This window comes from Bufo bufo, chromosome 11, assembly GCF_905171765.1.
Source record: "Bufo bufo chromosome 11, aBufBuf1.1, whole genome shotgun sequence".
Classification (NCBI taxonomy): Eukaryota; Metazoa; Chordata; class Amphibia; order Anura; family Bufonidae; genus Bufo; species Bufo bufo.
The window spans coordinates 14,458,600-14,470,886 of NC_053399.1; the positions used below are offsets into that span (position 1 = coordinate 14,458,600).

At 48.9% G+C, this 12,287-nt stretch overlaps 1 protein-coding gene across 1 annotated transcript in view; it reads left to right on the top strand.

The window, feature by feature from the left end:
• The first annotated feature begins 2,366 nt into the window (after nucleotides 1-2,366).
• Nucleotides 2,367-12,287, top strand: part of RCOR1 (REST corepressor 1) — a 40,534-nt gene continuing 30,613 nt past the window's right edge. Inside the window, exons 1-2 of the mRNA XM_040412215.1 lie at nucleotides 2,367-2,775; nucleotides 2,871-2,930. Coding sequence (XP_040268149.1) covers nucleotides 2,616-2,775; nucleotides 2,871-2,930 — 220 coding nt within the window. The 5' untranslated portion in view covers nucleotides 2,367-2,615. The remainder of the gene's footprint in view (nucleotides 2,776-2,870; nucleotides 2,931-12,287) is intronic.

Sequence of the window (12,287 nt, forward strand, 5' to 3'; positions counted from 1 at the left end):
CCCAGCTTTCCCGGGATCCTGATCAGCATCAGCCTACTAAGCAACAGTCAGAGAGCAGGCGGCCCCCCCAGGGAGTAGGGCAGGGAACAGGCTGTCCCCCCGGGGAAGTAGGGCAGGGAACAGGCGGCCCCCCCAGGGAGTAGGGCAGGGAACAGGCTGTCCCCCGGGGAAGTAGGGCAGGGAACAGGCTGTCCCCCCGGGGAGGGGGGGCAGGGAACAGGCTGTCCCCCCCCTGGGGAAGGGGGCAGGGAACAGGCTGTCCCCCCGGGAAGTAGGGCAGGGAACAGGCGGCCCCCCCAGGGAGTAGGGCAGGGAACAGGCTGTCCCCCGGGGGTAGGGATCAGGCTGCCTACCCAAGGAAGGAAAGTGGGTTAATCCCCCTCCCCCATGGAGGAGGGAGGGGCAGGGAACAGGCTGTCCACTGTCCCCCCATGAGGGCAGCAGGGAGCAGGCTGGGCCCCCCAGGGAGTAGGGCAGGGAACAGGCTGTCCCCCCCTGGGGAAGGGGGCAGGGAACAGGCTGTCTACCCCAGAAAGGAAAGTGGGTTAATCTCCCCTCCCCCATGAGGGCAGCAGGGAGCAGGCTGGCCCCCCCAGGGAGTAGGGCAGGGAGCAGGCTGTCCCCCCCTGGGGAAGGGGGCAGGGAACAGGCTGTCTACCCCAGGAAGGAAAGTGGGTTAATCCCCCCTCCCCCATGGAGGGGGCAGGGAACAGGCTGCCCCCCCCAGGGAGTAGGGCAGGGAACAGACTGTCTGCTGTCCCCCCATGAGGGCAGCAGGCTGCCCCTCCCCCCCCCCCCCCCATAGAGGAGGGAGGGTGGCCAGGAGTAGGCTGAATCCCTATTTATTTGGGTCATTCCAACGAAATAAATGGCACTTCGAGGGGCTTGCAATAAAATGACCGGAAGCTGCAGAACATCTTAGGCAGCAGAGCCGTCAGTCATCATCAGCGTAGCTCAGATCTCCACTAGAACAGAACCCCCCCCGCCCCCCCTCAGTAAACATGTCTCTCCAATACGTGCTGCAGCTTCCGTTGACCTTCCTACAGGGTCCTCTTAAGGAAAGTTCTTGAGTCACGCTCAGCCCCGTGAAGACGTTCTGCAGCGTCTTCTCACCCGACAGTAAATCTCAAGCCTTCCTTTCTATTTACCTGGTCCCTAGCGACCCATTGGAGTCCGCTCCAGTAGGATGACAACCAATATGGCCGCCGTGCCATTTCCCATAGGAGTAGGACTTAAGATTCAGTTTGTTACCCTAGCCTTGTAGCATTTAGAATTGCTTATTACCCCCATCCCCCACGACACCCTTCCCCTCCCCCCAAACCTAGAGGAGTTGTCACCCATCTTTGGGTATATACTGCAGGCGCTGAACCCGCTGCTGTCTATTTGGCCGCTCCGCTAAACCTGGATGACCGATAATGCAGCGGCCATCTCGACGGCCACCCAGCTTTCCCAGGAAGGGAACGGCTGTGGATTTTTTTCTGGAAATGTCATTTAAAGGGCCCTGAAGGAATGTGAAAAGAAGCTGCAGAACCTCTTGGGGAAGTAAAACGCTGATCGACGCTCTGCTCGGAATTAACGTACTGTGAATTTACGGCTAATATTTCGTCCCGTAAGGCGTTCATCGTCACCCGTGCCCCGTTATTAATAATAAAATTAATAATAAATTAAAAATTTATAATAAATTTAATAAAATGAATAATAAAATTATTATTAATTACATTTATGGGAAATGTGCAATAATTAGAAATAAATTAGGCGGTGGAGACGGAAAAGCTCCTGGACATGCGCTCATTCCACAAGTTGCATGTGGATGCCTGATTTTTCTGGCTAAGACATTGCAAAATTATTTGACCCCCCCTCCAATACTCCAGGCCTAGAAGCATAACCCCCATCATGGACCTATCACTCTTCCCTATGTATTATACTAAGAGATAAAGAAGTCTACTCTGTGTATCCTTCCGCTCCAGTGAGCAAAAAAATAGTCCCCTTCTACTTGTAATTCTTTTTATTGCTTTCAAAGTCTCTCCCACAGCCTTCTCCCCTTCTGTGGAGGTTTCCCGGTGACTTTCATTCAGGTGCCTCTATTTCCACATCCTTTCCACACAAAAAATAAAAATCCTCACAATAATAAGAAAAAAAAGAACCTGATATCAAGGGGCGTAGAGATTGCAAACCCCAAACCCACGTACAAGAGAGAGAGAGAGGAGCTGCGCCTCAACCAAGCGCGGACAAACGGAAGCGCCGGCTTTCTTTTGACCGACGGCCCCATCGACCAATGGGAAGAGAGATCTCCATCCAAAATTCCCCAGCGCCCAATAGGGATGTCGGAAAGGCGGGAATAGCCCGAGCAGCGGGTTAGGTTTCGCCCTCAGCCGCTGTGGCTGTGAGGCAGAGTGTGGCTGTAGTCGTGCGGGCGGCGATGTGACGGGAAAGTTGTCGCTTGTTTTGTGGGTGACTCGCTCGGGCGCCAGGCGCGGACTTCTCGTTACCGGGGATTTATTATCGCCTCTTTTTAATTAGACTTCACGCCTGGTGACTATTGCCTTCGCCCATTTTTATTTTATTAGAATATATTTTTTTTTTTTCTTCCCTACCTCGGAGGGGCTCCCCTCTAAATGCCAGCAGCCATGCTAGAGAAGGGGACAGAGGGGTCGGCCAAAAGGAGGGGCAGGAATAACGCTGCCAGCAGCAAAAGTTTGACGGCTCCCAATGGCAATGGCAGCAACTCGTGGGAAGAAGGCAGCAGCTCGACCTCGTCCAGCGATGATGAGCACGGTAAGGTGGTAGCCTCGAACTGTCCCCTCCACCCCCTCTCCGGGGTCTGCCACCCCCCCATCCTGGCCTCACCCTCTACCTGTCCTCTCTTCCAGGTGGCGGGGGCATGAGAGTGGGCAGCCAGTACCAGGCTGTGGTGCCAGAGTATGACCAGGGTAAGTTCTGCACTATTGTGCTGCTGCCAGCGGTGGAGGTGGTAGCCTAAAACTCTAGTCATGTGCTCGCTTCCAGGGGGGGGAGGCTAGCTCTTCCCATGGCTTGTCTGATGGGTGACATGTCTGCTTTAAGGAATGGATTGAATGGGAAATAAAGGGGGAAAAACAACAACTTTTTTTTTTCATTATTATTATTTTTTTTTTCTTGTTGCATGGAGAATAGCAGGAGATGTGCATCCTGGGAGGGAGGGGTTAATTACTGGGGGCGGGCGGTTATTTGTTGTTTAGTCAGTGTCGTGCAAGGTAGTATTGTGGGAAGTCACCCAGCTTTCCCAGGTGACAAGGGGGGGGATGGGCAGCCACTTAGTTTTCTAAGACAATAGGTGGTCGTTCATGTCCCCAGTCATAGATTAGAGGGAGAGAATGGCCGGGCACCCAGCTTCCCGAGCCTTGTAGTTACATGGAAGTGAAGGATTGTCACCCAGCTTTCCCAGACTCCTGACCCTTAGTTACAAGGACGGGGAAGGTGGTCACGCAGCTTTCCCAGACTCCTGATCCTTAGTTACAAGGACGGGGAAGGTGGTCACGCAGCTTTCCCAGACTCCTGATCCTTAGTTACAAGGACGGGGAAGGTGGTCACCCAGCTTTCCCAGACTCCTGATCCTTAGTTACAAGGATGGGGAAGGTGGTCACCCAGCTTTCCCAGACTCCTGATCCTTAGTTACAAGGACGGGGAAGGTGGTCACCCAGCTTTCCCAGACTCCTGATCCTTAGTTACAAGGATGGGGAAGGTGGTCACGCAGCTTTCCCAGACTCCTGATCCTTAGTTACAAGGACGGGGAAGGTGGTCACGCAGCTTTCCCAGACTCCTGATCCTTAGTTACAAGGACGGGGAAGGTGGTCACCCAGCTTTCCCAGACTCCTGATCCTTAGTTACAAGGACGGGGAAGGTGGTCACCCAGCTCTCCCAGACTCCTGATCCTTAGTTACAAGGACGGGGAAGGTGGTCACCCAGCTTTCCCAGACTCCTGATCCTTAGTTACAAGGACGGGGAAGGTGGTCACGCAGCTTTCCCAGACTCCTGATCCTTAGTTACAAGGACGGGGAAGGTGGTCACGCAGCTTTCCCAGACTCCTGATCCTTAGTTACAAGGACGGGGAAGGTGGTCACGCAGCTTTCCCAGACTCCTGATCCTTAGTTACAAGGACGGGGAAGGTGGTCACGCAGCTTTCCCAGACTCCTGATCCTTAGTTACAAGGACGGGGAAGGTGGTCACGCAGCTTTCCCAGACTCCTGATCCTTAGTTACAAGGACGGGGAAGGTGGTCACCCAGCTTTCCCAGGCTCCTGATCCTTAGTTACAAGGACGGGGAAGGTGGTCACCCAGCTCTCCCAGACTCCTGATCCTTAGTTACAAGGACGGGTAAGGTGGTCACCCAGCTTTCCCAGACTCCTGATCCTTAGTTACAAGGACGGGGAAGGTGGTCACCCAGCTTTCCCAGACTCCTGATCCTTAGTTACAAGGATGGGGAAGGTGGTCACGCAGCTTTCCCAGACTCCTGATCCTTAGTTACAAGGACGGGGAAGGTGGTCACGCAGCTTTCCCAGACTCCTGATCCTTAGTTACAAGGACGGGGAAGGTGGTCACGCAGCTTTCCCAGACTCCTGATCCTTAGTTACAAGGACGGGGAAGGTGGTCACCCAGCTTTCCCAGACTCCTGATCCTTAGTTACAAGGACGGGGAAGGTGGTCACCCAGCTTTCCCAGACTCCTGATCCTTAGTTACAAGGATGGGGAAGGTGGTCATGCAGCTTTCCCAGACTCCTGATCCTTAGTTACAAGGACGGGGAAGGTGGTCACGCCGCTTTCCCAGACTCCTGATCCTTAGTTACAAGGACGGGGAAGGTGGTCACGCCGCTTTCCCAGACTCCTGATCCTTAGTTACAAGGACGGGGAAGGTGGTCACGCAGCTTTCCCAGACTCCTGATCCTTAGTTACAAGGACGGGGAAGGTGGTCACCCAGCTTTCCCAGACTCCTGATCCTTAGTTACAAGGACGGGGAAGGTGGTCACCCAGCTTTCCCAGACTCCTGATCCTTAGTTACAAGGATGGGGAAGGTGGTCACGCAGCTTTCCCAGACTCCTGATCCTTAGTTACAAGGACGGGGAAGGTGGTCACGCAGCTTTCCCAGACTCCTGATCCTTAGTTACAAGGACGGGGAAGGTGGTCACGCAGCTTTCCCAGACTCCTGATCCTTAGTTACAAGGACGGGGAAGGTGGTCACCCAGCTTTTCTTATATCAGGGTTCGGCACTGCCGGCTCCCAGAATCCTTTCACTACTTCTTCTTCTATGGGAGGTCCAAGAACAGTCGAGTGAGTGTGCATGCTGGGAGTTGTAGTTTAGTTTCACCGCAGCTGGAGTGCCGAAGGGGACGTCGCTATGAGGACGAAAAGGATAGTCACCCAGCTTTCCCAAACTCCTTGGCCTCATAGCTACGAGGCAGGGAAGGGTAGTCACCCAGCTTTACCAGTTTTCTTAGACTCCTGGCTATAAGGAAGAGACGGATCGTGACCCAGCTTTCCCAGACTCCGGAGCTTCATCGCTACAAGGGATGGAAAGATAGTCACTTAACTTTGCCACTTTTCTTGGCCTTATAGCTGTAAGAAAGAAAAGCATAGCCACCCAGCTTTCTCAGCTGCAAGGTGGGTAAGGGGAAGTCGCCCAGCTTTCCCAGAATCCTGAGCCTCATTCCTACAAAGGAGAGATGGGTGGTCCCCCAGCTTTCCCAGAATCCTGAGCCTCATCATCCTCATCATCACTCTGTCTAAAAAATTAACCTATATAGAATCTGGGAAAGCTGGGTGACTACAGCTCGTTGCTGTTAGAATGGCTGATTCATGCAGCAATCTGTTTCTGGGTGACAACCAGTATGATAGCTATTCTATCTAAGGCAGGGGTTGTCACTCGGCTTTCTTAGCTTTGCAGGACTTCAGTCTGCGGTAGTGTGCAGGCAGACAGATGAGCTTTTCAGGAGTCTGGAAAAGCTGAGTGGCAATCCCTATAAGAGCTGCAATAGATTCTACCTAGTCACCCAGCTTTCCCAGGAACAGATCCACCTAAGCAATAGTAATTTAGAGGTAGTGGTAGCCTAAAACTCTCCAGCACTTGCTGCCACGCTGCAGCTGTTTCCTCATGTAATCCCCTATGTGGACAGCAGGGGGCACCATCCTAATCTCCTGCAGATCCACCCCCCCAATATCCACCATTACTTGTATCAATTCTGGATTTATATATTGATTAAATAAGTAAAAAATAATAAATCTGATTTCCCCCTCCGTAACAATACGGTATCTGGCCAGGAAATGTGCCCTGCAGAGATGGGATGAGACGGGGGCTTCACTGCTTGGGGGGGGGGTTGTAGGATGAAAAGCCAATTTATTGTGCTTCCATTCCATGGATGTTGTGTTTTATATATTATTTATTTGTATATGTTTTAGTTTTACTGCAATGTTTTGTTATTTTATTTAAAAATAAATAAATAAACTGATGTGAAAATAGCAATTTGTATCTGTAAGCACACCTAGCTTTCCCAGAAGCCTGGGCCCCTGAACGGACTAGTTATGTGTCCTGGCTGTATGACCCCATTGCCGTCAGTCGTGGTCGTAGCTGTGGGTGGGCGCTGCAGAGATTCAGTCGCACCTTGTGCCTGAGGGGGTGAATGGTTCCTCCTGCTATAAATGCCGAATTATGGATTTGCCTCAGGAATCCATAGGTTGCAATGACTGCTGTTATTTTGGGGGGTTTGTAAGACTGTATTGGGGGGCAGGAGAACATTTGCTGCATGGCAGTTCCTTCTTTTTTTTTTTTTTTTTTTTTTTTTTTAAATTATTATTCATAAGTAGAGCTAAAATAAGGAGTGATATAACATCACCTACTTTTCAGAGAGAGAGAAACGCAAGCGAGGAAAACGCGTCCTGCCAATATAGACCCGAATAGTCCCGGCTGCAATGCCCGGGCTCAGGAGCGCACGGCCGGCTGCTTGCTCTATGCAACTCCTTGAGAAATTTTGCACTAGGTTTTTACCGAAGCATCCATTTCCCTAGATTTCCGCTGAGTGTGACTGTTGTCTGATCCAAGTCGCCGACCGCTGCAGGGAGGTAATGAGACTGGCTGGCTGCCAGGCTATAGGCCGTAATGTTGGCGGAAGTTGTCGTCTGTCCCCGGGCCTCATTGCCTAGTCCTGGTTTTGATGAGAGTACCACCATTGGAGAATATCTATAGACCTCCTGTCAGCGTGTATATATTAGGATAATCTCTCTGAGCTGATTCGGCTGCACTTACTGAGCTGGCCTGCAGGAGGTTTTGTTTTTTTTAATTTATTTTTTCGCTAATGCAGTGTATTGGAGCCGGCAGTGCGTTCGTTGTTTAGCACCTTTGTGGATGCAGGGTGTTGACTTTGCTTGGAAGGTGCACTGCCTGCTGGAGAAGTGCACTGACCAATTATTTTTTTTTTCTTTCTCTTCTCTCCCCATTATTCACTATGCATTGTTATGGGAGACTGCATTAACCAGTTCAAGGCTGGAAACTATTCACAAAGCTTATTATTATTTTCCCCCCCTTTATTTCACGCCGGCACATATTGCACACCCTCCTCTCTCTTTTCAGTGAGGCCCTCTTTTAAGCTATGCAAATGGCGGCAGCCCGGCCCAAGACAGATTCAATCACTTGTTCTCAGCAAAGACTCCTGCATTGTATTTCTCATGAGCTGTGAAAACTGCCCGTCCGCCTACTTTACAATATGGCGAGCGGGCGTGTGCTTTGTTGGGGGGGGGGGGGGGGGGGGGGTCTGCAGTCGTGAATAACTTTTGTACTTTTTATTGCTCACCATAAGCTCCTTGCAATTATGTCCTTCCTTATATAATTCTGTTTATGTTGCTGTACATGGAGAGTATTGATAGTCCGCCGCCTACGTCCTCTTTACTGCTGCATTGTGTGTTCATACTGTGTAAACACCTGTTATTGTGTTAGAAATATAGTATTTTATGTTTTTTTTTTTTTTTATGTCCTCCCCATAACATTGTTTCACACTGTATAACCTTTAAAGGGGTATTCCCATCTGGGATATCTATGGCATATCAATAGTAAATACTATACACTTCTGATAGGAGCTGGTCCCACCTCTGGGACCAGCTCCTATCTCAAGAACCGGGTCCCAGAGTGAACAGAGGGCACACTGCGCATGCGCAGGATCTTATCAGTTCACTGCTGTGGGACTTCCCAAAATAGCCGTACCCATAGAAGTGGATGGAGAGCGAACCACACAAGCCTGGCCACTTCTCATTTGACCACTGTGGGGCTTCTAAATAACAGCGAGCGCTCAGTTATTATTGCCCCAAAGAAGTGAATGGAGAGTGGCTGCGCATGCGCAGCTTGTTCTCCCTTTACTTTGTGACCCTGTTCTGGAGATGGGAGTGGGTCCTTCCTCTGAGACTTGCTCCTATCTGACATTCACGGCATATCGTAAGAATATGCCATAAATATCCCAGATGGGGGATGCTCTTTTAGGAATGAATATAAATATATATATATATATATATATATATATATATATATATTTTTTTTTTTTTTTTTTGTTGTTTTTATGAAAAATCAAATAGAAACAGGTTGATTAGAACAAGACCAACCTTTCAACCTAAATACAATATATATCAGTTATGCCAAAACAGATAAGCTTTATCTAAAAAATAAAAAAGGATTTTGATCACTTTTTGTAACTTTTTTGTCTTTGTATTGAATCTCTTTAGGTTTAGCATACATCTGTCATCTGTAGACGTCATTGTCTATGACACAGTTGTTAGGGCAGCATGTAGTCTACAGACAACACTGGAGTCGTTTCTAGGCCCCTGAGGCTAAATGCACGGGATTCCCAATTGCGTCCCTGAGAAAACAGATGACGCGATCAGATGTGGGAGTTCTGTTTGATCATGTCGCAGTCACTCCTGCCCAAGAGGTTTTTTGGGTTTAGGATATTTTTCTTAGGGATAGGCCATCAACATTGGGTCGGTGGGGGTCCAACTCCCTGTCCTGCCGCTGAAGGGAGCACCGCCCCGGGTGCAGAATGAATGGCAGAGGTGCTGAGAGTTCGACCCCCTGTGATATTGATGGCCCATGCTGACTACTGGCAAGCAATACCAAACCCCTTGAAGGGGCTGGGGTCGGAAGTACTGCTATAGCATGAACTAGGCTGTCATTTGTAGGACCGCACAGGACACCCATGCAGCACTGTGCTCTAGAATTAGACCTAATAACCCTTTCAGGACCAGAGGGGTATTTTGTAAATGGTTTTTTTTTTTTTTGCGTTTTCATTTTGCACTCCCTAACTTTTTTTTGTCTGTTCACATAGCCATATGAGGGCTTGTTTTTTGCGGGACAAGTTGTACTTTCCAACGCCAACATTTTAATATTGGATATGATGTAGTGGGAAGCAGGGAAAAAAATTCCGAATGGCGTGAAATTGCAAAAAAAAAAAAGCAATTCCACCACAGTTTTATGGGTTTTTTAATTACGACGTTCGATGTGCGATAAAACTGACAGGTTACTTTTATTCTACAGGTCAATACAAATCCGGCGATACCTTTTTTATATGTATAGTTTTTTTTTTTCTTGTGTTTTGATGGTGCTAAAAAAATTAAAGTGGGAAAGTTTTTTTTTTTTTTTTTTTTGTAATTATGTGTACGGAGCTGTATGGGGGCTCATTTTTTGCGGGGCGATCTGAACTTTTCATTGATGCCATTCTGGGGGGTGTGTGACTTTTTGATCACTTTTTCTAAAAAAAATTTTTTTAGAGAGTTAAGCAACCAAAAAACGGCGAATTGGCCATTTGGACACTTTTTTCGTTTTCACTGTATGGGGAATGTATTTTTATACTACGGGCGTTCTCGCACACATTGCTGCACCCATGATGTGTATTTTTTTTATTTATATACTTTTTGGGGAAAAGGGGGGGGGTGATGTGAATTTTTATGTTTTTGGTTTTATTTTTTTATTTATTTTTCATTAAATCCTCCGATCGCCACACGGTGGAGCTGGAGCACAACCGAAAGTGCGCACTTTCGGTTTCAGCGCGCTCCGGTGCCGTGGTCAGGATTGACCACAGCATCTGAGGGGTTAAATGTCCGCGATTGGCAATACTGCCAGTTGCGGACGTGAGCCGCGGGTGTCTGCTAAAAGAAGCAGGCGGCCCCCTGCAGCTATGGCGCCTGCAGCTTGTACGGCGATGGGCGTGGAAGGGTTAATGACCGCTGTGTAAAAAAAAAAGTGACTGTCATTAAAGGGGTTATCGTAAAATATTAAATCCGGACATGACAATCTATTTCTAACAAAGCTAGAACCGGCCCTGTACCTCACATGGGTCTAGAGATCTCGCCATTCATTGCTCTGATAGAATTATTTCAAGCACAGCGCAGGGGATGTGTCCTCTCTGCTGCAGCTCTCTCCCCATCACAGCTCGGGGGATGTGCCCTTTCTGCTGCAGCTCTCTGCCCATCACAGCTCAGGGGATGTGCCCTTTCTGCTGCAGCTCTCTGCCCATCACAGCTCAGGGGATGTGCCCTTTCTGCTGCAGCTCTCTGCCCATCACAGCTCAGGGGATGTGCCCTTTCTGCTGCAGCTCTCTGCCCATCACAGCTCAGGGGATGTGCCCTCTCTGCTGCAGCTCTCTGCCCATTACAGCTCAGGGGATGTGCCCTCTCTGCTGCAGCTCTCTGCCCATCACAGCTCAGGGGATGTGCCCTCTCTGCTGCAGCTCTCTGCCCATTACAGCTCAGGGGATGTGCCCTCTCTGCTGCAGCACAACAATATAACAAAATAACAAAGACAGGTGCACTCTGCAATCTCACTAAACCCTCAAACTGATTTTAAAATTGAGAGATTAGTCAACATGTCCTACGGTGTAGAACAGCGGTTCTCAACCTAGGGGTCGCGACCCCTTTGGGGGTCGATCGGCCCTTTCCGGGGGGTCGCCTGAGGCTTCCTATTGTGGGTCGCCCGCACAACGGCAGCGGCCCCTTATCCTCGCGCACAGGAAGTGATGTCCTATCACTGCCTGTGCTTGAAGGAGCCTGACGTCTGGACGGGTTAGTCGGGCCGCCTGTCTGCTGAGGTCCGAGTTTTTTCGTTAATGACACCGCCGCTGAGCACCACTGCCACCAATAATTTAATTGAGCCTGGCTAATTTTATTTTAATTATTTGGCTGAGCAAGGCTTAATTTATTTGGGGGAAACCTGATGCACCACTGATTTATTTATTTGGGGGACCCTGAGCACTTCTGATTTATTTATTTGGGAGTACCCTGAGCACTTCTGATTTATTTATTTGGGGGAGACCTGAAGCCCTGCTGATTTATATTTGGGGGACCCTGAGCACTTCTTATTTATTTGGGGGGGGGGGACCTGAAGCACTTCTGATTTATTTATTTGGGGGACCCTGAGCACCATTGATTTATTTGGGGGAAACCTGATGCACCACTGATTTATTTATTTGGGGGGGGGGGGGGGGACCTGAAGCACCGCTGATTTATTAATTTGGTGGACCCTGAGCACCATTGATTTATTTATTTCGGGGAAACCTGATGCACCACTGATTTATTTATTTGGGGGGGGACCTGAAGCACCGCTGATTTATTTATTTGGGGGACCCTGAGCACCATTGATTTATTTATTTCGGGGAAACCTGATGCACCGCTGATTTATTAATTTGGTGGACCCTGAGCACTTCTGATTTATTTATTTGGGGGACCCTGAGCACCATTGATTTATTTATTTCGGGGAAACCTGATGCACCACTGATTTATTTATTTGGGGGACCCTGAGCACTTCTGATTTATTTATTTGGGGGAGACTTGAAGCACCACTGATTTATACACCATGCTTCAATACAAAATTTCATTTATTTGTAATTAGAAATAAATATTTGACAATATATAACATTTTGTCTTTGTGATTAATTACTCTGCTTTAATTATGTTCAATTTGTAGCAATAATAATACATCCTGCATATCAGATATTTACATTACAATTCATAACAGTAGCAAAATTAGTTATGACGTAGCAAGGAAAAAAATTTAATGGTTGGGGGTCACCACAACATGAGGAACTGTATTAAGGGGTCATGGCTTTAGAAAGGTTGAGAACCACTGGTGTAGAACATGTCTAAGCCCGGGCACCACGCCAAGGTTTCTCAAGTAGCCCGGGACCTAACACTCTCCTACCTGAGCCGTTTGGGCAATACCAGGAGCCAGTGGGCAAATTACAGGAGCATCAGGCCGACTCACAAACAGCTCACCTAGTTACCTCCA